The sequence below is a fragment of the Glarea lozoyensis genome (assembly GCF_000409485.1).
Source record: "Glarea lozoyensis ATCC 20868 chromosome Unknown GLAREA13, whole genome shotgun sequence".
Lineage (NCBI taxonomy): Eukaryota > Fungi > Ascomycota > Leotiomycetes > Helotiales > Helotiaceae > Glarea > Glarea lozoyensis.
The window spans coordinates 378,641-403,644 of record NW_007360987.1 but is presented as its reverse complement, the minus strand read 5'-3'; the positions used below and the strand labels follow the sequence as shown (position 1 = coordinate 403,644).

Here is a 25,004-nt window from a genome sequence, read left to right as displayed (position 1 = left end):
CTCCCAACCACCCCCTCAAGTCCCCCCCGGGATGTTTTGCCGCCGTGAAAATTTGAAACCACCGCGTCCACGTCCACAAACGCCAAATTTGAAAGCGAGCTCCACAACACAATGTAAATACAGAACCAAGCACAGAATGGAATTTTAAGCCAGAGCACCCCCTCCTCCCCCGGGGCCTCCTCCCACACACAGTAGAATTTTAAGCCAGAGCACTCGCACCGGGTGGTGCCGGACCTGCAGCCCTTTGGTTCTGGGCGGCGAGCTCACGAGGTCCCTGTATAATCAGTATTCATCTTCGAAAGTTGGATAAGCAGAAAGGTAAAAAACTTACCAGCACCACCCGGTCGAGGACGAAGCGACGCGAGCCCTGGGGGGATTCTACCTTTTCACCCCCACCGTTGGATGACGGTGAATAATGCGGGTGGTCGATGGTATAAGGTAGAATCGCCCCCAGGAGCTCTAGGTTTCTGTCGTCGCGCCTCTGTCAAGAATATCCTCTCTTGTCGTGATTGTAGTTTTGACTGGAAGAGTTAGCATGGTGTGAGAACGTGTGTTTGCGCACTTTCGAAATGATGGAACAACTTACATTTCTTTTTGAATATTTGGAAGCTTGAAACTTGGACTGAAAAGCTGAAGGCGGACGCGTCTGCGCGCAGAGAGGAAGAATCTGTTTGTTGATATCAGCGAAAGCTCGAAGAGATGGAGATGTGTGAATGAAGAAGTATGAATGGCGGACCTTTGTGTTGAGCATGATGCTCGAGAGCTTGTATGTGTGATTTTGCATGATGAAGTTGTCGATGTGGGATGAAAGAAAGATCGAAGGATGGGAGGGGACTTGAGACTTTTTATAGAAAATGGAGGTGATAGACCCACAGCTTATCACAGATCAGCGAGCGGGATCAATTGACTCTCGTGTTTCCATCAGGTTCTTCGGCTAACCCAATGGAAAGGTTGAGGGGGTTTCTGAGACCACGAGGTTCTCAACAGACCCACCTGAAGTGCGGAATCTCAGCGAAACCACATCACGGCTTTCAAAGATCTATTGTCTCATTAGTCCTGAGGAGGAAAGTCAACCGCGTCTATCCGCTCCTGATGCCACTTTCGTCACGCGCGCGAGGATTCTGGTATTGTTATGGAACGGGATAATGTGCTCCTGATGTCACTTCCATCACGCGCTCGAGGATTCTGATATTGTGATGAGATGGAATGACATGCTCCTCAAACTAGCTGCATCATTCTAATGAGATTTCTAGCATTGTGATGGAATGGAATATGCGTTCCTGGTGGAGCTTCTGTCAGGCTCGTGAGGTTTCTGGCACTGTCATGGAATAGAACTATCTAGATATCAAATGCAAGTAACTTCCATTGTTGATAGATCTATCAGAATACTGTAGAACCATCCAGTCTCCTTGCCATAAGCCTTGACCGGCTATTGTGTTCCCGAGACCCAATTGCCGTAGGAACAAGCGAGTTTGATAAGAAAGTGTACCTCGATGGCTACATTGAAGCACTTCGCGTTCTCTCATTCGATGATGGTAATTCCGTTAGGATTGACGTTAGAGCCGTGATCTCGCTTAATCCGTGATCTGATAGCGGGTTTCCGCACATAAATTGTCCAAAATTTTCCTCCAGTTTTATTCCTTCCCCATTCACAATCAACCACATTCAATCGTCTATTTCTCCAACGTTTCGCAGCGATCCATTTCACATTCAAACCTTCATCAAATCGCATCTCTCTTAGTTCTTTTATCATGTCTACTCCAGTCATACGTCGCAAGCCTGTGGCCAACTCTACCATTACCCAGGCACCACCTCTCACCTTGTCAGCTAAAATTAGAGTCCTGAAACAAAAGATCGTAAAGAAAGTTACACCAGCATCGCCACCTCCCACTGACGAAGGGTTCTTTGAACTCCCGCCTCTTGCGGTTCCCCTGCGCTCCTTCAAGGAGAAGAGTCAAGTAAGTCGTCGATCTCATCACCCTTCACTTTCCGCACACTGTAGCCGCGTCGCGGTGTTTTCTGTTCGATCTACACGCGTCTTACGCGATTTTGAGAGCTCTTGAAGAATACTAACATCTCTGGCTTTCAGCACATTTGGTCTCGGACCAAGCAGGGCTTTCGGGGGTTCGTGGAGGGGGTTGCGGCCCTCCACGACCCCATCAATCCGCAACCGCGGAAGTTGGTAGAATGGGCTCTGCCAAAGAAAAGTGGAAGTGCTCCTAAGCACATTGGTCGGAAGTTGAATAAAAGAAATCGCCCATAATTGTAAGTCAATTTCTTCCTCATCTCAATTCCCCAGTTGGTCACGTGAGCCAACCCCCTTTTGCACTCGCTTATACTGACATGTGCCCAATAGGCTTCTTGTCCTCTTGCTCCGCCGGAGCACACTGTCTTGTGCCTTTGTGAACGAGATATAGGGTTGGGTTGATGGCCCGGGCTTCGTGGCATCCGTTTCAACCTGCGCCGACCTTGGGACCACTACCTTCAGGGGAAAAACCATCACTCGTGTCAGGCACTGGCGGTTTGTCGCAAGCCGGGTCAGAGGATCGGGGAGGGGGAAGTGGGAGGACTGCATTCGCACGACCACGGGCTGCCAGGCCAGGCTGGAGTTGTTGCTTCGGTAAGTTCCCATGCACCAGTCTTCCTTTCTTTTAATACTGACTCCCAACAGACCTGACGATGCCGATCGCCGCGTACGAATCAGGGGATGGTGGGGTGTCCATTTAATGGATACCCTACCATGCCTTCGATGCACGACGATCCGCAGGAGCAAGATGATAATAATATGCAACACCGATATCCGTCGCCCGACGCTGGCCTGTCGGGTCATCCATACAATGATCCAGTAGTTGATCAAACCGCGGACAGTATGGCGTTGGAGCTCCAGCAAGAGTTGCCACAGCAGAAAGAACTGCTCCTGCTGCCTGGCTGGGAATCTTCACAGCTCTTCACCCTTTCCTTCTCTTGACTTCCGACTGTAAGTATCTTCTCACTCCACACTTCTTCCAACATCTCACTAACATCTTTCAGTCCCAACAACACTTCGAAAACATCCTTGTGACCCTCTGCCCGGCGATATGAAGCCATGGCATTGCGCGCTCACCCCGCAGAGTCATACCACATCTGGGGTGGGCAGCGGTGACGCCCGTCATCGTCGGGTGGGGGGTCGGTCTACACACACACATGCTGGGATTCGTCTCTGCCTCCAGCATATTCTCATTACACCCTTGGAAGTACATCTGTTTGATTACTGGAGAACACTTGTGATGATATTGTCAGAGTTGGGGGCTGGAGGGAAATTGTTCACGTCTTGGAAGCTACATGTATTGATATTGTCAGAGTTGGGAGGGTTGGAGGGAACTTGTACGGGTCTTGAAGTGTATTTGTGTTTGATATTGTCAGTGTGGGTGGGTTGGCGGCAACTTGTTTGAGTATTGTGTTGGCATCCGGCGTCCGGCGTCGGGGTTTGTTTTGTTTTGTTTTGGGTTGTTTTTTGTTTGCATTGTTCGGAGTTCTTGCTTGGGTGTTTTCGTGGCATTTTCTGGTGTTGTTGTCTCGGCCTTCGGGTCTTTTTTGGTCTTGGGTGTTGTCTGTTGTCTGTCTGCATTTTCTGGTGTTGTTGTTTTTGTCGGGTGCGTAAAAAGGAAAAAAAAAAATAAGTCAGAGTAAAACCATCACTCTCCATATGCAGTGATCATTGTGAAGCTTCTAACATCGATGGCTTATGGGTTTCTCTTCTCCATTCCTTCCAAGCCGACTCCAAATCCTATTTGCCCAGTCGAATTCTATCGCCAAAATATCAAGCATCCCTCCCTCCTGGCTGGCTCGCCGCCAGATGTCTGTACTTCTCTGCCCTCATAACTCTTGCCTTCTTCCCCCAGAAGATCATAGGAAGTGTAAGCAAGCCGATTGCGACATTCATACACGCTGCTGTGATAAACATGTTGCGCAGTCCGACTCTGTTGATCCATGGCGTAAGAGCGAACACAATGATCGTGGAGACGCCGTTGCGAACGAAGACAACAGCAACAAAAGCATCACCAATTATCTACCAGGCATCAGCACTGAGAAGAGAAGAAAGCACCACAGAGTGAAGACATCGAGGATGGGGAGATTTGAAAGAGACTAGCTCACATCGCGGTAGCAATCTGTCAGATAGGTCAAGCTGATATCACCCAAACATCCAAATCCAAAGCCAAATATCGTAAAGCCTACTGCGAGAACGATCCAAGGTGCGCCCTAGGTTGTGAAATTTAGACCACTAACTGTCTGCGAGATGCTGGTCATTCCCTTCAAAAATACGCCCAAATTGATTTCATTTCAGTAGTACAAAATGAAGAATGCAATCGCCAGCCAGACAGAAGACAAAGAAATCCACACAGAACGTACCTTAGCCAGTCCTAGTCCAAAAACCAATATGCCAACCGGACAAGCCACCACCGCTGGAAGCGCAAGATGCAATCTCATCTCAGGCTCATACACCCCTCCATTCCTTTTCGCCAGCCTCATGATATACCAATCGCTCAGCGGTCCACCAAACAGACTCCCCAGAATGGCTCCAATGAACGGCGGAAGATTGAACAATCCTATGCCGGAGGGAGCAAAGTTGTATGGAGGTTGAGACAGATACGTCGATACGGTGGTGATCATGATGGAGAGCCAGGCGAGAATAGAACCATATTGAAGAGCGGTATATGCGACTGCTGGAAAAGTCACGAGTATGATGAAGGGCTGGTACATCCGTGGAAGAAGAGGCGTGTCTGATTTAGTGACCAGAGCAAGACGTTGACGGTAAGACTTCTTTGGAATGGATGGAACTTCTGCTACACTCTGCACTTTCGAAACCTGTTCAGAAAGCGGCAGTTCTTCTTTGCTCGCATGTCTGCTAGGCATCGGGGTCTGCTCCTTCTGCCGTGGCGTATGCAGTTGCTGTCTAAGCGGACTAAACACGAACTTACTCTCCTCGAAAAAGAAGACGAAGCCAATGAACGAAAGACCGAGCAAGATAGAAGTCCACCACCAAACCCAACGCCATCCTTGATCTACGGCGATGTAGCCAGCAGCGACAGGTGCCAAGTTAGCACCGACCACAACGCAGCAGAGGTATATCGCGTTCATTGTACCTCTCTGATGGACGAAGAACAAGTCTGCGACGGTCATCTGCACAATAGCCTCACTGATGGCACCAGCGACTCCGCAGAGAACACTGATCGCAATCATTTCACCAGTAGTCTGGATCTTGGCCTGCCAGATTGCGCTTGCAAATTGAACTGCGGCGCTGAGGATATACACGGGTCGACGGCCATATTTGATAGCCAGAGGGACAAGCAAGATACAGCCCAGAGCGAGACCTCCGGTATTGGATGCGTAGGCGTTGTTCAGATTTTCGTAGGATATGCCGAGTTCGAGGTTTACTGGCGTCCAGATCACGGCACCAACGTCGAGGAGGACGAAGGTTGCTATGGTGTAGAGACATACGAGGGAGAAGTTTGTGGTTTTACGGAGGGTGGACCAGTTCTGGTTTGGTTAGTGATGAGAAGTGATTGGAATAGCTCATAGAGCGGATATACATACCAAGGGATCATTGGGATCGATGGAGGGGGTTGGCTGAAGCTTGATTGCCGCTGCTACAAATACCGATCAGAAACATACATTTATGAGGGGTTAATTTCTTGATCTCTTACATTCTTGATTCCTAATTGTCACAGTGCCGGGTGGCCAAGCAGCTGGATCTCGCAGATCTGGAGCAGACATATTGATGCATACGCAAGTATTATCTTTGAATTGATAAGTTGCGCAAGAGAGCGTAGTGACAACAAACAAAGCAGAGCTCAATGTCAACACAGAATCTCTGGAAGTCCTTCGCAGGTGAACACCCTCGCGGGCGGCGTCTGTACCACGACAGCCGCTACTGTTCACGGATCATTTGTAGCACCTGATATAGCATTAGTGTCACATTCACGTCCGCAGAGAGCCTCATTTGTGTTCCATCCAGCTCTTTGGATGATATCCTCTGATCTTTGATGTGCTACATAAAGTACTGATTGTTACAAGTAGCTATGTCATTTCAACGTCGCACCCTAGCTCAATAGACGCATGATATATTTGAATACTTTTCGTTGACATCGTTGTAGACAGAAGAAAAAAATCAAACCCCGAGAAAATCGCAAGCCTCAAGAAACGTACATAAATTCGTGTTCGTCGTTAAGAAGCATGCCAAAAGTCAAGGTCAGCTGTCCAGATCTTCTCGAATAAACTGATCTAAACCACATCACCAGTTTTGAACATCAGAAACATCAGAAACAGCAGAAACTCGAATAATCTCTGCGCGCTGCACCGCCTTTAAATCGACCGCCTCCTCAGCAGCCTTCTTCGCACATTCTCCGTGCTATTCTCCCGCGAAGTGTACACAGCCCGGATCGACCAAAGCAGAACGAGAACACCTCCAACAAACGCCAAGATCTGATCAAGATTGTTCATAGACCCATTGGAAGCTGGTATGAACATAAGAAGTCTATGAGTTCCTTCCGCTGAAGCTTCCTTTGCTCCAAGTGTCGACATTGATATGGAAATCAAGGATGTGACGAAGGAACCAGGAGAGAATAGCACACTGAGCAGCGATACGGCCATCATAACACGATTTGCTTGCCTCCAAGCTTTGGGACTTCCCCCCGAGAGCTTGGCCATTTCAAATCTGGACATCGAGACATCATCACCAGCCGGTCCGTGATCTGTCGAGTGACAGCCCAAAGACCAGAACGGCTTCGTGCCCTCCAAGTCCACATCAGATCCCACAACCTTCGCCAAAGTCGATTTTCCAATAAGCCAGAACGCTCCACCCACAAATAAACAAATTACCAGAAACCCCCAACTGGCTGCCACAATCGGCGTAATAAAGAACAAGTAAGGTCTACTCAGCTTCGTATCGTCAGCCTTAACACCCTTCAATGTCGCCGTAGCGAACATAACATTCTCCGCCCCCCAGCTCAACGACCCGGCCAGCAACACTACCCCGAGACGTCTCAACTTCGGAACACATCCCCACCACGGGCCACAACACGCAGCCGCGAGCAGAGATACCATCGAGAAAGTCTCACATATATTAAGCGGTGCCTCCAAGGCAGAGGCGTATTTCTGGACCTCCACATCCGAGGAAGTTATCGTTTCCGTAATCGAGTACGGAAGATTATATACCTGGAAGACAAGATGGCCCGCAGATATCATAGGGAGCAAGACGGCGCCGATGAGGTCAATGGAGATGGTGTCTTTGCGGCGAGTGGATTTGTTGAGGGTCCAGCTGATGAGGACGGCGCTGAGGGTTAGGAGCCAGGCGCCGACGGTGCCGGGGCCGTAGAGGGAGTCTACGAGCTGGTATTTTGAGGTTTCCATTTTGTTCAATGGATGATTTGGAAATCAGCTACCTCAAGAGAAACATGGAGCAGATCAGGCTGAGGATATGCCTTTCATAATGAGGAAATGTTTAGGCATGGCATAGCCACCACATGGTCTGTGCACGGCGGTTTTCATCACCCAATGGAAGAAGTAAAGCACATTACACTGCATTGCTTCGTGCAATAGCCAATTGGCTAGACTGTAAGCCATAATTACCACTTCTTTTTGTGTTCCCAGAAGTGGTAATGATCTCTGTGGCGGGGTTGGGCAATGCTGCTGAAGTGATTGAAGACTTCGAGATGTTTTTGTAAAATCTCGACAACTAGCAGAATCCATGAAGCCACTCGGCATGTGTAATACAATATTCTAATTCATCTATAAAACTACAACTCATCTTTGTCCCCTTTCTTCTTTGTCTCTGGGGTCTCAATCATAACCTCCATTGTTCTACTCTTCTCGTTTTTACCTTCCACAGGCAAGCCCTTCCTCTTTCTATCTACAGCGGCAATCTCATCATCATACACTGTCCACTCCGGAACTTGTCTTCTAGCACGCTCCAACTTTGGCTCCTTCGTGAGAGGATTGTTGCAAAGATCAATTGTCTTCGCCTCCTTCAGCGCCTCATCGCTACACCAAGTCTCGCACCAGAGCCATTCTTGGGGTAGGCTATGGATTGGAAGCATGGCCTGCATGTGATTGGGCAAATCTTGATCTAAATTGCTCAGACTCGCTGGGTCTGCAGACAGTTGATGGTATTGTTGACGTAAGCGATCCCCAGCAGCGATTTGACGGAATTTGTGCAGATCAACGACGTAGAGGGCCGAAATGTGGTAGGGTAAACCACGAAGGAAGTTTTTCCAGTAGCCTTGTTTCCAGAATCTGAACCCTTCCATCTCAGTTCGACTATCGCACATTGGCGTGAAGCCATAAGGTGCACCTTTGAGATCGTGATTGACCAATTCAATCATATCAGTGCGAACGATCTGGTCAGCATCCACGAAAATGACCTTGTCGAGCGAAAGAGGGAAGAGGACATCGAGGAAGAGAATCTTATACCCCCAAATCTCACGTTGCTTCTCAGTTTGCCCTCGGAGCCAATGAGGCCATTTGAAGGTAACCATTTCGTATTGAAATCCATACTCCTCAGCCATGTAAGGAATGAAATCTTTGAAGGACGGTGACAAGAATTGTTCGATAAACCAGAATTTAACGGTATGCTTCGTGTGTTTCATGACAGAGACCATCATTATGTTCAGCATACGTTCGTAAAGATGGCCACTAGCCACTGAGAATATGTTGATCTCGGCGTTTTCGCTCGTTTTCGTTTCAATCGATTTGCCTTTGCCCAAGATCCCTTGCGCGAAGTTGAGACCCCGAGAAACAAAGTCCATAGGCGAATCGGTCTTCGATTCCAGCACGTCTTCGTCCCCCATCCCAGGTTTTCTCGATAGGCGCGGATAAAGTGTCGTGCCCTGAAAGCTCATCAAGACAACCTCGGAGTTTTCATCACCAGGTGCAGGGCTCCAGCCTTTCGCACCGATACTGTCAATGTTGAAAATCTCTTCGCTCCGTCCCTCCTGCAACTTTATTTTGTAGTAGCCAGGATTAGCTTTAAATTGAAAGTAACCCAGATTAGCCATGATGATAGTGTCGGCAAAATGAGGGTCTCTCTCGGTTCCAAGAACGAGCTGTGCGCCACGAGGAGCAGCACCGCCAGGCACTTCACGAGAATGGCCTTCTATTAGAATGTGCTCCAACTCATACAAAGCTTCAACATCCGACTTTACAGAACTGAGCTTGATGTTATCAAGATCGTGGATAGAAACTTTGGGAGCGACGAGCCAAGCTGGTGGAACATCCATCTTCAGAGTGAGAAGCGCTTCTTGAGGGACGCCGGTAAAGGAAGCTTTCAAAGCTTTTAGGGAGCCGTCTTCGTTGAAAGAGGGTTTCGAATCGATGACATATCGATAAAAGCGCTTGACGGGAAGTTCCTGTAGTCGGTCTTTTGGGTTGAGATACAGCTTAACGTACACCCCGTCTAGTTCGGAAAGTGTTTTCAGTATCGGAATCCATTTCTGAGACTGCTCGCTAGCAGGATCTATCAGCACCGTCATTTGTATCGTGGCCGAGGAAATATCTCCAACTTCAATCATGGTGTATGTCGAGTTCCAAATGTCGAACTTGGCCATTCTCACTGTGGACGCCTGCTCAAACATTCCATCTGGTGTGTCTGATATTGTCGAAATTGCTACCATAGATATAACCTTGGCAGCGTCTTGTGGACTCGAGATTTTTTCTGCAAGGCCAAGTGCTTCCATGGAAGAGTAAACTGGGACGCCGCGTTTGCTTTTCTCATACGAGAGAAGCTGTATCATGTCCTCGTTGCTTATATCGACTGAACTTGGAATAGGTCCCACGAGCCGGCCATTAAGTAGAATAGCGTTTTCGCCAGCTAGGAGGTTCAGAGACTTGATGAAAGGTGCAGCCTGATGCCAATATGCCTTTGCTGCTTGTTCAATTGGCTCAACTTCGACAGATTTCTCCGACGACAGCATATCAGTGATGCCATTCACGGTTTGGATTTTTGCGGGTTGTTCTTCCATTCGAGCGAATAGGTCGTAACTAAAACCAGTGTCGACGATGCCATCTGAAGGGTTATGCATTATGGCGAGTTCGATTGATGGATTTGCTTCTCTGAAGATGGCTGCCGTGGCAAGAAGTTTCACACCCCCTTCAGATTCCAAGTCAGCAACAACTGTCATATGAGCCCAATCCTCTTTCGCTGACTCAGTTCCCACATCAATATGCGGCATGACATGGAACAAGTCCTGGTTGTCGACGAGAAGTTCGTTTACGTCGAAGATTTTCAAGTTCTTTTCATCTTCCGGCACAATCAATGAATTCCTTCGTTTCGCCGCAGAAGCCATAAATAAAGACGGCACCCAGGAATCGTGCTCAAAGAAGTCTTGGAAAATGGCTGTCTGGATAGCCTGCAGATCAGACGTTACCCTTTGGCTCATTATTTGCAACCAATTTTCAGTCCGTGGAAGCACAACACCGTTAATGAAGAGCGGTGGGATGGTGGAGTCTGTTGAAAGTCGGACTGTCCATTGTTTAACTGCTTCAATGTGGTCTTGATAATCATCGGATTTCAATACTTCGCTTACAGCGCGGGTGACTTTCTCAGGCTTGGGATTCCGACCTTCGATCGCTGCCTCAAAGACTGATTTGCTCGGAGCGGATAACTTCCCCGCGGCGAGGGATTTTTCAAGGTATAGTATTGCGGTAGACAATCCGTAGCTGTCGACTAGATAGTACACGACTCGTGCCTGCTCCAATGAGTGAACGGATTGAACAATGGGCACCAGCCCAATGCGTATGTTAAGCTTTCTTTGAACGAACCCACGAAGCTGCTCGACGATTAGATGAACATCCTCTGGGCTTGTAAAGTCGACAAGGAGAACTAAATTGAAGCAATCCCTTCTGACGGTTGGCAATTGCCCCGGATAGGTTCGTTGCAAGAGCTGTATATAAATTAGCTAATTCTAGAGCTGGAGCACCATTGAAAGAACTTACTGCTTGGAGGGAAGTGGGCCAGTCTTCATATCGTTTGTCCTTTTCGATATCATTCATCCATACTATGACTTTGCCTCCCTCTTCATCGTCCCTCCAATCATACCGCTGTGGTTCGTTTTCACCTTTTACGTTTGCAATATTCTCGTGAGATAATAGTTGGATTGCTTCTTGGCCCGTTAAGCCAAGATTCCGAACACCATTGATTAGTGTTCGTTCCTTGCGCAACATATCCAAAAACTTCAAAGCTTCGATGTCCCGATCAACCATCTGAATGCCGTTCATCCACCAGACATTGTAACCTGCAGGAACAAGCTGAGCGCGGTTATATTCGTGTTCCGCAACGAATTCCTTAGTGGGATTGTGAGATGCTATAGCGCTAGAATATTTTGGGAAATCTTGGGAGAGTTTCACTAGTGTATCAAACGGCTTCTCGCTCTCCAATATAAAGCTGGATGCTTTCAGACCTAGGCCTAGCAATTCAGAGCTAGACAACGGTTTCAAATCGGCAAATTCTTCATCCTCAAATTTAACTTCCTTCTTCTCAGAGTCTATCTCAACGGTTTCCTGCTCGCCTTCACGATCGTCAATGACAATGTAGTCAGTCCTTTTCAATGCAAGCTCGACACCGTATCCAGGAAAGATATGAGAATCAGAGTTTTGAGAAAGGGCTTTTTTGTGACGAATTCTGTAAGACGTCTTGCCTTCACGAGCGGTCTTCACAAGCGTCTTGTGATAGTGACCAAACGTCGGTGAGGTAATATCAGCATAGAGAATTGATGCAGGCGCTGAGATATTGCCTATTATTCGATCGAACTGAAGCTCCTGCACTTGCCTTCATTGCATATATTAGCAACCGGCTTTCTCCGCCAGGTAATGACCACTCACTGATTCCCTTCAATATCTGCATTCGCCGTATCCAACGCGGGAGAACAATACTGCTTGTTGTTTAACAACACCCATGACGGGCACGATTCAGTCCTTGCACCAGCTAGAGACGGCTCCGCGGCAGTATAGTAGTATTGGTAATGTGCTTCTATCCGAGGGGCCGCTGATCGCATCGACAGTGCAAACTGGTAAGAGGAAAGCGATTCCGTATCCGGCATATGCCCATCCTCCTTGAGAATCTCGAGGAACTTCTCGTACAGCTCTTTGTCCGTGGAAGACTTGGAAAAATAGCCATCAGCGATTCGATCCAGCAAGGGGAAATAGGAAGTGGAGTTCTCGTCTGCCGCAGTTTCTCTGGTCTAAATTAGCATAACATTCCTTTCAAGCAGAAACAGGGGATGTATTACAATAGCTCAAGGAGGTAGGGCGATGCTGTAAAGGACGCCTGCAGGCCAACATTTATCGTCGGGCTTGCTGAGGCGCATAGAGAATGAAGGTAAGTAGAGGCAAGTAAAGCTTTAGTTAAGCCCCACGGAAAGCTTGAGATTGCCATCTTGTGATCCTGATAAATTGTGTAGATTCAAAAAATGTTATACACATATGCCGCTGCAACACTGAATTGAATGCAGGTTTCCTAGAATTATATCTTGCTGTCCGCCGGCGGATTGAACGAAACTCCACGTCAAATCAACAAAGTAGACGGGAACATAGTGGAAATAACGCAAGCATGAAACCAGACAACAATTACATGTGGTCGTCAATTGCTCAACTCTAATGAACACCTTTCCAATTCGTCGCGGTCGAGCTTCCAATCGTGTACCTGGCACGTGACGCCCGGTGGGCGGAACGACATTGGAGCAACGTCGCAGTTTCCCCAAAGCACACAAATCTCACGACTGCGAATACAATTGCGCTGCATCTTCCACCACCGCGAACGATCGATTTCAGTGCCCCGTACCGATTCTGACCATACTATCTCGTGAAGGAATTTGCTGCGGGTCTTCCAAATTCATGCATAGGGCGTAGGCTTCCTCAAATACGTCCAAGTCGGTCAACATGGCGTCCTCCTCCTCCTCACCCAATATGCTCACGAAGGTCGGAAACGTACAAATCGTTTTCGCAAGCAAGGCTGACAGCTATCTAGTTTGAGTCGAAATCCTCGAGAGCCAAGGGTATAGCCTTCCATCCAAAACGGTACGCCAGCTTCTCCGATTCGCGCAAACATAGCTAATTTCCCCAGACCATGGATACTCGTTTCTTTACACTCGTCTACAATTCAACTCTGGGACTACCGCATGGGAACTTTGATTGATCGGTTCGAGGAGCATGATGGGCCTGTTCGAGGCATCGATTTCCACAAGACACAACCCCTCTTCGTTTCTGGAGGAGACGATTATAAAATCAAGGTATGGTCAACTCAGACTCGCAGATGTTTATTTACCTTGAATGGGCACCTTGATTATATTCGCACCGTTTTCTTCCATCACGAACTGCCTTGGATTATTTCAAGCTCCGATGATCAGACCATTAGAATTTGGAACTGGCAAAACAGATCTCTCAGTAAGCCTCAGATGCCCAATTCCCTGGGCACTTCCTCTCAGTGACTAATTCGGCGTCAACAGTCTGTACCATGACAGGACATAATCACTACACTATGTGCGCTCAGTTCCACCCAAAGGAGGATCTAGTAGTATCTGCTTCGCTTGATCAATCAGTCCGTGTTTGGGATATTTCTGGGCTTCGGAAAAAGCACTCAGCACCAACATCAATGACTTTCGAGGACCAAATGTCACGAGCCAACCAAAATCAAGCGGATATGTTTGGAAACACAGATGCGGTTGTGAAGTTTGTTCTGGAGGGACATGACCGGGGTGTAAACTGGGTCGCATTCCACCCCACGTTGCCTCTGATTGTTTCCGCGGGCGACGACCGTCTGATCAAGCTGTGGAGGATGAATGATACAAAGGCTTGGGAAGTCGATACGTGTCGAGGACATTTCGGAAATACGTCGGGATGCTTATTCCACCCTCATCAGGATTTGATCTTGTCAGTTGGTGAGGACAAGACCATTCGTGTTTGGGACTTGAACAAGCGAACCTCGGTCCAGTCATTCAAACGTGAGAACGATCGATTCTGGGTCATCGCTGCTCACCCAGAGATCAATCTCTTCGCTGCTGGACATGACAATGGTGTCATGGTTTTCAAACTTGAACGAGAAAGACCAGCGTCTGCATTCTACCAAAACAACCTGTTCTTTATTACAAAAGAAAAGCACGTTCGGTCATATGATTTTCAAAAGAACGTCGAGAGTCCAACTCTGTTGACTTTGAAGAAGCTTGGCAGCCCTTGGGTTCCACCTCGGTCATTGTCATTTAACCCTGCAGAGAGGGCGATATTGGTCACTTCCCCAGCCGATGGGGGTTCTTATGAGCTTATCAACCTCCCCAAAGATGGCTCTGGCGCTATTGATGGCACTGATACCAAGCGGGGTCAAGGAAATTCTGCGGTTTTTATTGCGCGGAATCGATTCGCAGTTTTCACTGCGAGCAGCCAGAAGATTGAAATCAAGGATCTATCCAATGCTACTACAGAAACCGTCAAACCACCTCATGGTACTACTGACATCTATTTTGGCGGGACCGGCAATTTGCTTCTTATAACACCAACTGCTGTGCACCTTTACGACATCCAGCAGAAAAAGAGCACTGCAGAATTGCCTGTTAGCGGGGTGAAATACGTGGTTTGGTCAAATGATGGTTCATACGCCGCACTTTTGAGCAAACACAATGTGACCATCGTAACAAAGACGCTGGAGCAAGTCAGCACCCTTCACGAAACCATCCGGATCAAGAGTGCTACCTGGGATGATGCTGGCGTCCTTCTCTACTCTACTCTAAATCACATCAAATACACTCTTCTCAATGGGGATAATGGAATCGTTCGGACTCTCGATCAGACTGTATACCTTGTTCGCGTCAAAGCACGCACTGTCTACTGCCTAGACCGAAATGCGAAGCCAAAGACCTTGAACATCGATCCAACTGAATATCGATTCAAGCTTGCCTTAGTAAAGCGAAATTACGAAGAAATGTTGCAAATTATCAAAAATTCAAGTCTCGTGGGTCAGAGCATCATCTCTTATCTACAAAAGAAAGGATACCCAGAAATCGCCCTTCAGTTCGTCCAAGATCCACAGACAAGGTTTGAACTTGCTATCGAATGTGGCAATTTGGATGTTGCTGTTGAGATGGCGAAACAGCTCGACCGTCCAAAGCTCTGGTCTCGACTGTCCACTGAAGCTCTTGCTCATGGAAACCACCAGGTCGTAGAGATGACATATCAGAAGTTACGACAATTTGACAAGTTGTCTTTCTTATACCTTTCGACCGGTGACAACACCAAGCTCACCCGGATGGCCAAAATCGCGGAACACCGTGGCGATTTTACTGCCCGCTTCCAGAACGCCTTGTACCTCGGCGATGTCAATGACAGGATACAGATGTTCAAGGAAATTGATCTTTGTAAGTGAACAATCAATCACTGGAGCATAGCTAGTGCTAATCTTATACCTTCTAGACCCTCTTGCATACATGACTGCTAAGTCACATGGTCTTACGGAAGAATGCCAATCGATCTTGGAAGCCACTGGACTGACCGAAGATCAAATTTCGCTGCCCAAAATAGGCGCACCCTTGACTCCACCAAAGCCACTTGTTGACACGTTCAAGGCAAACTGGCCGACTAAGGCTACTTCGCAATCCTTCCTAGTGAAGGCTCTTCTTGGGCAGGTTGAAGACTTATCACTAGAAGATGAGCCTGCGGAAGACGAGCCTGTGGAAGATGAACTTGCAGAAGATGACACTGCCGCTACGTCGAATGGATTTGGCTTTGACGATGCAGAAGATAAATGAACTAATTAATGATATACCACTCATTCTCTGGTTTCTCTAAAAAGTTTACGCCGCGGCGCCTTGGTTTAGAATACATTGTTTCACCAGGTTTGAATGCGGATCATGTGTCATTTTCTGACTGTACAGCGGGATCGTGCTAAGTGATCTTACGCCTCCTCATACGATGGTCTCCAGCTCTCTCGCATACCCCAGGGTGTTCTCGATCGCAAGTTGACTGAGTTCCTTCTCATTTCCTGCTTCGGCCCCAGCCTTCAGGCTTTGGTTCGGGAAATATATCCGACCATCTCTAATCAACCATCCTCTGCTTTGCGCAAACTGTACAACTGCACCTTCGCTGTCAAGGAAGAGGAGGTTCTTGGTTGATGAAATTGGGAGAGAAGGGTAGGCGGTTTCGCTACATGATGCGATTTCGTTACGGATTGTGATTGTCAGGATCTACCGAAAATGTTAGTTAGTAGAACGCATCTAAAATATACTTCATATCGAAGAGTGACGACTTACCTCTGAGAAGACACCGTATTCCTCGCTAGGTACCTCCCGACTAGCCATAGCCTTCCAAACCAAATCATAACTCCCCTCCATTAACCACCTCTCCAGCTTAATCGGGTATCCCAGATATCTATCCCGCTCCGCCTCTCCCTCGCCCCGAATCTCCAATCCCTCCAATTCTGTATGAAACCCCGCATAATCTCCCTGTGTCAACAGTAACAGCAGATATAACCCCGTCACCTTCGTTCTCTGTGAATCCTTCCCCGGAAGCACATCCGCAGGCAACTCATAGAACGGCGTCAGTTGGTGTACATAGCGTGTGAAAGCCGCCGTATCTTTCGCTCGAATACTGAGCAGAGCACCGTTCTCGAAGGCTTCGCGGGCGAGCAGCAGCACGGATTGGGGCGTATCTGATTGCGGTGTCAGGGCTTTTAGTTTTAGGAGGGTGAGTTTGGTTTTCGAGAGGAGGCTGCTGGCTTCGGTGTATGAGGGTGCGGATTTTAGTTTGCGGACTAGGTCGTGGAGCTCGCGTTCTGACATCTTGGGTGGTTTGGGGGACGGGGGGTGTGTGGGTGATGGCGTGGGTTGTTGGGGAAGTGTGGTCTTGATTGAGGCGATGGAGATGCGAGGCTAGTGATGAGGCAGCTGGAAGACGCGGTCGGGATGAAGCGCTAGTTCCCAGCACGTGACTGCAGAGCTATGTCACTTTTCGCAATTCTCGACGTCTTCCATAGTTGCGTTTCCTCCAACGAAAGAAACAATTCAATCGCATTCCGATTCTCGACCTGTAATCAAAGAGTTACTGCATTTTCTTGCTTCAGTTTTCTGTTACTCATCATTTGGTTGTTGCCTGAGGTAAAATGAATCGACGAAGTGACAATCAAGTCCACGGGTACCTTACGAGCAAACCAAAGTTTCCATAACACCAAGCTTTTGCGACGATGAGTTTCTAGCTTCTTGTCGGCACTCACTTTCCTCTTTGCGTCTCAGGATGTCGTTTCGTATTTATTCCTTCTATTCGAACATCCAGAAAGACAGCGGCTAAGTTATGGATCTCACGCTTGACTCACAAATCATAGATGCTGCGGCTTCAATAATGCAACGCACAGCTCCTCAATCCTCGCTTGAACTATATAAGCACCACTTTATTCTACTATCATGCAGTTTCGAGTGCGATTGCCGTGGTACGACCAACAATGGTGCAGAAGTTTGACGTTACTGCGCCTCGCTACTACCACGAAACACAGTCTTTTCCAATAAGCGCGTTTCAATACCTGGCCTTTGGCGACAATCATCGCTCCCAATTGACGGTATCTCCGGGTCTTGCATACTGCATCGTTACATTGCCTTGATCGTCAAGATTCCAACATTTATTTTGGCGGACTCGATAGCTACCAACTCGTCAGATCCCATGTTTGTGCCCTTGTTTGTGACTCAACATTAAGTTTAATTCATCCAGACAGGCTATGGAGTCCAAAACTATCATTCGCAGGAGGTTTGGGATCGATGATCGGTATGACGTTTGATTCACAGAAATCTTTCTTTGCTCAATGGCACATCTTCTCTCTGGCGCTTGATATATAGTACATGCCCTAGAATGTCGATGTTTTCCAGTCTTCCAAATTGTGTAAATAATAGCATGTTTGTCATGTTTCTCTTATCTCACTTGTCACGCTATACCGTTCCCTTTTCTTGCAGATTTTCATCATGTCATACATCACTTCTTATGTCGCAGAAACATCTACTGGTACTGTCACCTCGTGGCTTCCTATTATAACTCCTTTTTCGGCTGCTTCAGTATCTCCTGGATGTTCTTATCCTGCTGTGGCGCAGACCACCAGAAGTTCACGATGGATGGCTTATTACGGCTGGGGGTCTCAATTGGAAGCCTGCTTGCCAACTGAGGTCTATAAGTGGTGGCAAACCACCTCCAAGCCTACAGCGGGACTCTATACAATCTTCAGCATGGGCCCTATTGTTTGTCCCACAGGATAGTAAGTCTCGGCATCTGTTTTTGTTCTATTTTCTGCTCCGAAAGCCGCAGTTCCTCGTTAACGTTTTTGCACTAGCACTACCGCGACGGAAATATCAATAGCACCAAGGCGATTCCAAGTCGCATGTTGTCCAACGTAAGTCATGCACGAAGCCAGGCATTGAAGCAACGCAATGTATTAACAATAGAGCAGCGATTATACCCTACAATATGTTGCAGGTCCAGCCGATGACGGACAGTGTATATCTTCTGTCTCGGCTGGCCGCCTGATCACTTACCAAAAGATCATCCACAGAGCACTCGATGCCTCCGGGCAGCCTTCTACTAAGTGGAACATCAGTACGACTAGAATGGCCACACCTACTGTGGTTGCGGCACTTCCCTTTAATGGCGTCAATATAATGAAAGCCACCTCTACCGTTACACCCCCTGGAAATCCCCAATCTAGCTTGGATCCATCTGGCAGTACACTCCCCGCCACTCTACGGGTAACAACTTCGAGAGATTCGCCATCCTCCGCGGCTAACGGCTCGAACGGGTTCAAAGCTCCTATATCCCCGAAAACTGTCGTCGCTCTGGGCGTGGGATCAGGAGCTGCGATGATGATCATAATTGGCATATTTATCTGGCTGGTTATGTGGCACAGGCGTCGTTCTCTAAACCATCGAAGGAATGGAAAAGTGTTCCACCAAGATATCTCATGGCCGCTTGAGTTGCGTCAAGAACTTCCTGGAGAAAATAATCTGTTCGAGGTACATGGAGAACACAAACGATTTGAGCTCAGCTGCAATGCGGGACTTGCGCATGAACTTGACCAACCTCACCAGATACTGGAACTGGACTGCCGAGGAAACGTCCATCATTTGGAACGAGGACTTCGGACTGGACCTGGGGAACCTATTTGTGAGCCATTCGAGTCAAGACGAGGATTGTGTTCGATTGGGGGAGATGTTACTCCTGTCGATGTCATATCGCCACTCTGATAATGCTGAAGCGAGTCGGCTTGCTTCTTTCCCTTCACTTACTAAAAAAATAAATGAGGCTCACAAGTCACAACCAAAACAGATTCAGCGCCTGAGCATGGAACGCCAGTTGGACTGTATTCAGAATCTCAACAGTCTCGGTCTCCCACGATATTAAATGGAAAGGCGCGTTAATTCGTCCTGTATTGATTTGAGGACCTCGGATTTCCTTGAAGAAATCGACTCTATATAAGATAATGATCTTAAACAAATCTATCGGATATCTGCATAGAGAGCAATCCGTAACCTAGTCTACACGGCAATCCTAAAACGTGAAAAGTTCGCATCAGTTTTGGAGCTGTACGAGATATCATGGCATATTGTCAGACCTATCAAATGAGTCCATAGGACTCTAGTCCTTCGACCAAATGAAATCATAAGCCTCTCTGACTTATATGATCATATGGCAATGATGTAGTAATAAAATTTCTAGCGTCGTCAAGGCATGCCCCGAGCGATGCGGTTTTGATTGAAATCGTTTCCTTGCAATTAGCGAGTTCCTCTTGTACAATTAGCACAAGTTGTTCTATTATTGACTTTAGCTGTGGTTTTTGCTATTTTCAAAGCCGTGAAGACTTTGGAGTTCGTCGAGCCGCTCAATTATGTTCTGCATTATTTTACATTTTTCAACTGCGGAGTCCAGATTCTCCTATGGAACAACCTAATCGTTCAAGAATTCAACCGCAGCCCGTCTGATCTTTACTTTCTGCAAATCTTACAACTTGTCTTGGAAAGTAAACGTATGACACTCATGTTTTCGCACGACGCACTCGACAATCTACTTTCCACGCATATCCAGTTCAGCTGCCAAGACAAGAATTCTGAGCAACAAATCAAGCTTCCAGAGTGCAGACCATATCCTTGCCACCAAACCCAGCCTTATAATCTCATTCTAGGAATGATCTTCGCCAATCAATAAATCCTTTACTGGTTAAGCCATACTATACAGTCTTGTTCCCCTCCTTTACCCCAGATTCAGCTTCTGGGCTCTGGTGTAACATCATAACATGAGGTTTGTGGCTCACTCTCTCCAGTAATAGCTTGCAGTTTAAGCCTCACCTGAAGATTTGATTGTGGGATTGGACTTTATTGGACTCAAAACTCATTTTGAAAGTCCTGCCGTCTACGCCCGAGCCATTGCAACCCACCCTCTTGAAGGAGGTTGGCAAGAGTGATAAGGCGTTAATAAGACTTGTCTATTTGTTCTCCACATGCCCAAAGACATTCGACTTTGACTCGTGTCCCATCCAAGAATTCAGTACTAAAAATTGGCTCAAGATGTTTTTTCTAATGTTAGCACTGTTCATCGCTGGTGTAACAGCTGTGCCGGCTGACCTGGAGTCTGTCCACGATATTGAGGGACGAACACTCAATGAACGACAGGTTAACTTCCATCAAGCTCGTTAAGTCGTATTACTGACTCAATACACCAGTGTCAGCCCTGTGGAACTTATTGCTGCGACTACGCCAACAACTGGGTTTGCAATACTTATTCTACTTACTGCTCATACTCTTACAATATACCTTCAATTCCACCCCCAACCCCAGCTTATTACTCTACTCCAAATTACTACACCGCCCCTTCTCCAACTCCTGTTTCCTCTACCGTAAGCTGTTCTGTCATATCAAAACGATCTTCACAACCAAGCTAACATCTTCCCAGACATGCTCCACTTATGAAACAACATGCGGCTCATATTGCTGCAACGAAGCTACTCAGTCTTGTAAGACTGATTCCTCCGGCAGTGACTACTGCGGAACCAAGTACTCAGAGCCGGACGGCACCAGCTCCAAATCGAGCAAGAAGATACCTGGTAAAGCCATTGCTGGAATTGTGATTGGAGTATTGGCAGCACTTTCACTGATTGGAAGTGGGATCTTGTATTGTTGCTGTGGTATTGGAAGAAAGAAGGCTGCGGAGCAAAGCACGCCAATTGAGCCACCTGGATATGATGACGGATCCAAGAATGTGGAGCCAGGTGTTGCACAAGTTGCTCCGGAGAAGAATTGATAACATTCGGGGTGTCGGGCTCAGCTACGGGGATTCTCCTATATCTGTTAGTTTATCATGTCACAAGAAAGTTCAAGCAATATCAGGGTGGAAGGATATACAGGTAATATTCAAGAATAAGGCATCATGCAGCACCAAATTTCATGCTTTTTACAAGACAACCCCAAGTTTTTGACAACCTCCCTAAACGCCCTGCAACTTCTTGTATGCAATAAAAGTATTCAACCCAATATTGTTACTCAACTGATAATTTTAGTGCTCGCGAAGAAGTTTGTTACAACAATACGCCTTTGCCAAGACGTTTTGGACTTCTTTAAATGTGTCGACAGAATTTGATATGAATATTCACCATTCATTTTTCGACAGTCTGAACTCGAAATACCTCTAAAAAGACATCACGGAATTTACCTATTAGTCTATATATATTCTTAGAACATGAAATTTGACGTCGTGCCACGATATTTGCAAAGGTTCGCTTACGATTCACATAATCGTCCTCTTCGCCAGCAACGACAAGTCTCGAGATTCCACGGGTATAGAAGAACCGAGTAAATAAACCTTCAATTTAAATAGAAATAACAAATCCCTATAACTATCAAGCTCGATTGGTCAAGTGGTAAGACGCTTCTCTCACATGGTCTAACCAGGTCTGTAATGTTTATTATTACGTTGGTGAGGTCCAAGTGCAGAAGAGATCATCAGTTCGAACCTGGTATTGAGCACTTCTTTTTTGTTTGTCCCTCCATTTGGATTAGATGTGTGATAATGGCGCTTTTTGTTTTGGTTTATGTTCTCTGAGATCGAGCGGTGGTGACGTTTGAGGGTGAATTATGAATTATGATTTGAGAATTTGAGTCCCTTAACGTTTCGTCACGAGGGACAGAAAGTTAACAGGCCATTCTAGGATTCCCTCAATCATAATCCAAAAGGCTTGCCCGAACTAAGATATGAAACAGCGGAGACTTGTACCCAGACTGGGTGCCACTCCGTTCAAATTGATAGAAATACTCTATTCTGCCCAAATGGGAGTCACTAATCGCTTTTTTAGCTGAGTGGAACCCCATATCAATTCTATGTGAATTCTCGAGGCACCTCGTCGCAATAGCGTCTCTATTCATCAGGTTGACGCACTCAACGCAAAATGCTGCCCAGGCGCTGATGAATCTATAAGGCCTCAGACAGATTATTCCAAGTCAAACTTCTGAAGCTCGAAGCCGTTTTCGAGTCGTTCCATGACACTGCCGTCCATCAGTTGATCAACATAGGCAGGGCAAACCACTATGTGTCGGTTGCCATGAGTAGGTCGAAGAACAAGTGGGGCGCTACAGCCTAGCAACAAACAAAACTGGTCCCCTTTTTCGATGATGTCTGGAGGCGCAATGCCGATTATATCTTCGGTAAGTGAGACAGACTCTAAAAGCTCATTTTGTCTGACCGCGAACAAACACTGCATGTTTATGGCAGCCGCCATTGTTCGAAAACGATATCTCATCCCGGCGTATCTGATGGGTGGTGGTGATGTTCGACAGTCAGCATGGTCCTCAAAGTTCAAAGCATCGAGAAATTCCTTAAACGGGTCGTTGGGATCGTGATCTAGTAGCCCGAGAGCGATTGTCCGTCGGAAAATTTCCGTCGCCAAACTCTTGGGTTCTAGGCTTGAGGATATTCGTCTGTATACATCTGGTAGCTGGCAGTAAAGCTTCCAATATTCGACCAGGCCAGTGAATTCATCGGAACCATGAAGGGCATCAGCGTTAAAATGAACGAATGGGCTTTCGTAATCGATGATGGTGCCTATGCATAAACCTGCCACGGAGAGAATTTGGCTCCCGCCGTGAAACCAAAATTTGAATTCTGCGGAGCTGTATCCGGTGGACTGCTGGTGTCCATACGAAACAGGTCTATCTGCCTCAACTGACTTCTTAATTGCATTCCAGTTTGGCACCCACGAAGGCAAATGGAGAGAAGGTGATCTGTCGCCTATACTGGTGGAGCATAACACTTCTAAGGCAGAGGAAGCTTCTATGATTGCTCGAGTCGTTCCAGTATTAATTTCTGCAATGGTGCTGGCGTAGTCGATGACAATAGTTGTGCGGCAATCTTTGGCAAAGTCGGATACGCCTACAACAGAAAAGACTTTATCCTTGGGATCTTTACACAAGAGAGATCTGTTACGCCTTAAGAGACTCAGCAGTGTTCTAGTGCCGTGAAAGCGAGGACTAGGAGCCTTCTGAGGGATGCTTGAGTTTGTAGTAAGCAGGAAACGATAAAGTGACACCGGTAGGAAGGAATTGAGGCCTAAAAGGGCCCTCAACCTGCGCTCTTCGTGCCTCTTTCCCATAAATAGTCTACCCAGGGGCGAACTCAAAAAGTCCGCCATAAGATTGAGATCTGCATCCGATATGAAGCGGGATCCACACTGAATGATCCATGAACGGGCAGATCCGACTTCTTGAGTAATCCACGCCCTGCTCCAGTATTGAGGCTGCTCCCGCCTCTCACCTAACAAGAGCTGAATGGAGTAAAGACCATCGTCAAAGTATTCCTGGTGTTTGCGAAAGTCGGTGTACGGTTTCCATGCGTTTTGATTTTCAAGAAACTGCTGTAAGGGCTCGTGAGTGATAAGAAAACGGACATGTTGAAGAAAATCGCAAGCATATTCCATATGCTCCACAGGATCGAAAAGAGGGTCGGCAAGACCTATCCAGGAAATGCCACGCCGAGCAGTTTTGTATATCCTGCCCATCATAGCCACCTGAGCGCTCCGCTCGTGGTCATCATTCTGGTTGATGCAAAGATCGTCAATCCACAGATATCTTTCCTGGGATTTGTCTCGTACATACTCTAACGCAGTCCCAAGGTTCGGCGTGATGAATTTTTGATTGCCACATACTTCTATGGGCCGCTTGTCGTTCTCGTCTCCCCAAACATATGAAAGCGCTTCAAAGCTGAGGCTGTTCTTCAAGCCATGGATATCGATTGAGCATCGAATCGAATCACCTCGGGCGCCTGGTAAGATGCAGCATAGACGAAACTGGGGGGCTTCGGGGTCGCAAGTCAAAGGTTCATAAATACTCATAGTGATTAAAACTGCTGAAGCACTCTCTAGCGATGTTGCAAAAGCTTCTCGGTTTGGGGAAATTGGTTGCTCAATTCTTCAACAAGGCCAATCGTAACACCACAAAAAATCAGCGGAGTGCTGTGCTGCACGAAATTTTCCCCTGCCTTGAATACAGAGTACGGCCAATCAAAGTGCAAGTAGCCGACACTAGCTAAGCAAATCATTCTCTCGTCATGGGTACGTCAATATCGGCGCTGCCCAAACTGTAGAGAGAATGAAATAGGCTGGTACCTTTCCATCGTGCCCCATTGGCGACATTTCTGTTAGTGCTTGTATTATATAATATTTATCTAGTAACTTGATTGGACATCGAGGTGTCAGCTCCAGCAATAATGTAGCGCTGATTCAGCAGCGAAGACGACGTCGATTAAAAGAGCACATCTCGCATTTCAAAGTAGGCAGCATAGGATCTAAGGTTGCCGTAGATTAGTTGGAAGTTACTCAGCATAGGCGGAACCGTCGGACAGAGTCGCACAGAGGGGTTCTAAAGAAATCAACGTGACTCGAAGAGTAGTGAGCCGTTATCACTTGAGTAGTAACACGTTCTTGCCTGTCGCAGAAACTTTGTACTTAAATCCTCGAGAAGCACTTGTTTTGTAAAGTC

At 47.1% G+C, this 25,004-nt stretch overlaps 10 protein-coding genes across 10 annotated transcripts; 5 read left to right on the top strand and 5 right to left on the bottom strand.

Moving 5' to 3' along the window:
- Positions 1–1,751: 1,751 nt before the first annotated feature.
- On the top strand, positions 1,752–2,727 carry GLAREA_10087 (uncharacterized protein; the record flags this gene model as incomplete). Its single annotated transcript, XM_008080137.1, has 5 exons — positions 1,752–1,958; positions 2,090–2,231; positions 2,357–2,363; positions 2,418–2,620; positions 2,672–2,727. 5 exons carry the CDS (start codon positions 1,752–1,754, stop codon positions 2,725–2,727), a joined length of 615 nt encoding a protein of 204 aa, XP_008078328.1.
- A 13-nt stretch (positions 2,728–2,740) lies between these two features.
- GLAREA_10086 (uncharacterized protein) lies at positions 2,741–2,968 on the top strand (the record flags this gene model as incomplete). The annotated part of the gene is made up of 1 exon (XM_008080136.1): positions 2,741–2,968. The coding sequence occupies one exon, from the start codon at positions 2,741–2,743 to the stop codon at positions 2,966–2,968; it is 228 nt and encodes a 75-aa protein (XP_008078327.1).
- Positions 2,969–3,799: 831 nt separating this feature from the next.
- Positions 3,800–5,754, bottom strand: GLAREA_10085 (MFS general substrate transporter; the record flags this gene model as incomplete). The annotated part of the gene is made up of 4 exons (XM_008080135.1): positions 3,800–4,048; positions 4,390–5,517; positions 5,575–5,627; positions 5,685–5,754. The coding sequence occupies 4 exons, from the start codon at positions 5,752–5,754 to the stop codon at positions 3,800–3,802; spliced, it is 1,500 nt and encodes a 499-aa protein (XP_008078326.1).
- A 588-nt stretch (positions 5,755–6,342) lies between these two features.
- GLAREA_10084 (uncharacterized protein) lies at positions 6,343–7,389 on the bottom strand (the record flags this gene model as incomplete). Its single annotated transcript, XM_008080134.1, has 1 exon — positions 6,343–7,389. One exon carries the CDS (start codon positions 7,387–7,389, stop codon positions 6,343–6,345), a length of 1,047 nt encoding a protein of 348 aa, XP_008078325.1.
- A 386-nt stretch (positions 7,390–7,775) lies between these two features.
- On the bottom strand, positions 7,776–12,406 carry GLAREA_10083 (Nucleotide-diphospho-sugar transferase; the record flags this gene model as incomplete). Its single annotated transcript, XM_008080133.1, has 4 exons — positions 7,776–10,916; positions 10,969–11,800; positions 11,854–12,207; positions 12,261–12,406. The coding sequence occupies 4 exons, from the start codon at positions 12,404–12,406 to the stop codon at positions 7,776–7,778; spliced, it is 4,473 nt and encodes a 1,490-aa protein (XP_008078324.1).
- Positions 12,407–12,909: 503 nt separating this feature from the next.
- GLAREA_10082 (WD40 repeat-like protein) lies at positions 12,910–15,764 on the top strand (the record flags this gene model as incomplete). Its single annotated transcript, XM_008080132.1, has 5 exons — positions 12,910–12,948; positions 12,998–13,047; positions 13,094–13,413; positions 13,476–15,374; positions 15,430–15,764. 5 exons carry the CDS (start codon positions 12,910–12,912, stop codon positions 15,762–15,764), a joined length of 2,643 nt encoding a protein of 880 aa, XP_008078323.1.
- A 156-nt stretch (positions 15,765–15,920) lies between these two features.
- GLAREA_10081 (uncharacterized protein) lies at positions 15,921–16,793 on the bottom strand (the record flags this gene model as incomplete). The annotated part of the gene is made up of 2 exons (XM_008080131.1): positions 15,921–16,199; positions 16,266–16,793. The coding sequence occupies 2 exons, from the start codon at positions 16,791–16,793 to the stop codon at positions 15,921–15,923; spliced, it is 807 nt and encodes a 268-aa protein (XP_008078322.1).
- Positions 16,794–17,960: 1,167 nt separating this feature from the next.
- On the top strand, positions 17,961–19,229 carry GLAREA_10080 (uncharacterized protein; the record flags this gene model as incomplete). Its single annotated transcript, XM_008080130.1, has 3 exons — positions 17,961–18,247; positions 18,323–18,382; positions 18,440–19,229. The coding sequence occupies 3 exons, from the start codon at positions 17,961–17,963 to the stop codon at positions 19,227–19,229; spliced, it is 1,137 nt and encodes a 378-aa protein (XP_008078321.1).
- A 1,317-nt stretch (positions 19,230–20,546) lies between these two features.
- On the top strand, positions 20,547–21,279 carry GLAREA_10079 (uncharacterized protein; the record flags this gene model as incomplete). The annotated part of the gene is made up of 3 exons (XM_008080129.1): positions 20,547–20,651; positions 20,702–20,875; positions 20,932–21,279. 3 exons carry the CDS (start codon positions 20,547–20,549, stop codon positions 21,277–21,279), a joined length of 627 nt encoding a protein of 208 aa, XP_008078320.1.
- A 1,183-nt stretch (positions 21,280–22,462) lies between these two features.
- On the bottom strand, positions 22,463–24,358 carry GLAREA_10078 (uncharacterized protein; the record flags this gene model as incomplete). Its single annotated transcript, XM_008080128.1, has 1 exon — positions 22,463–24,358. One exon carries the CDS (start codon positions 24,356–24,358, stop codon positions 22,463–22,465), a length of 1,896 nt encoding a protein of 631 aa, XP_008078319.1.
- Between the last annotated feature and the right edge of the window lie 646 nt (positions 24,359–25,004).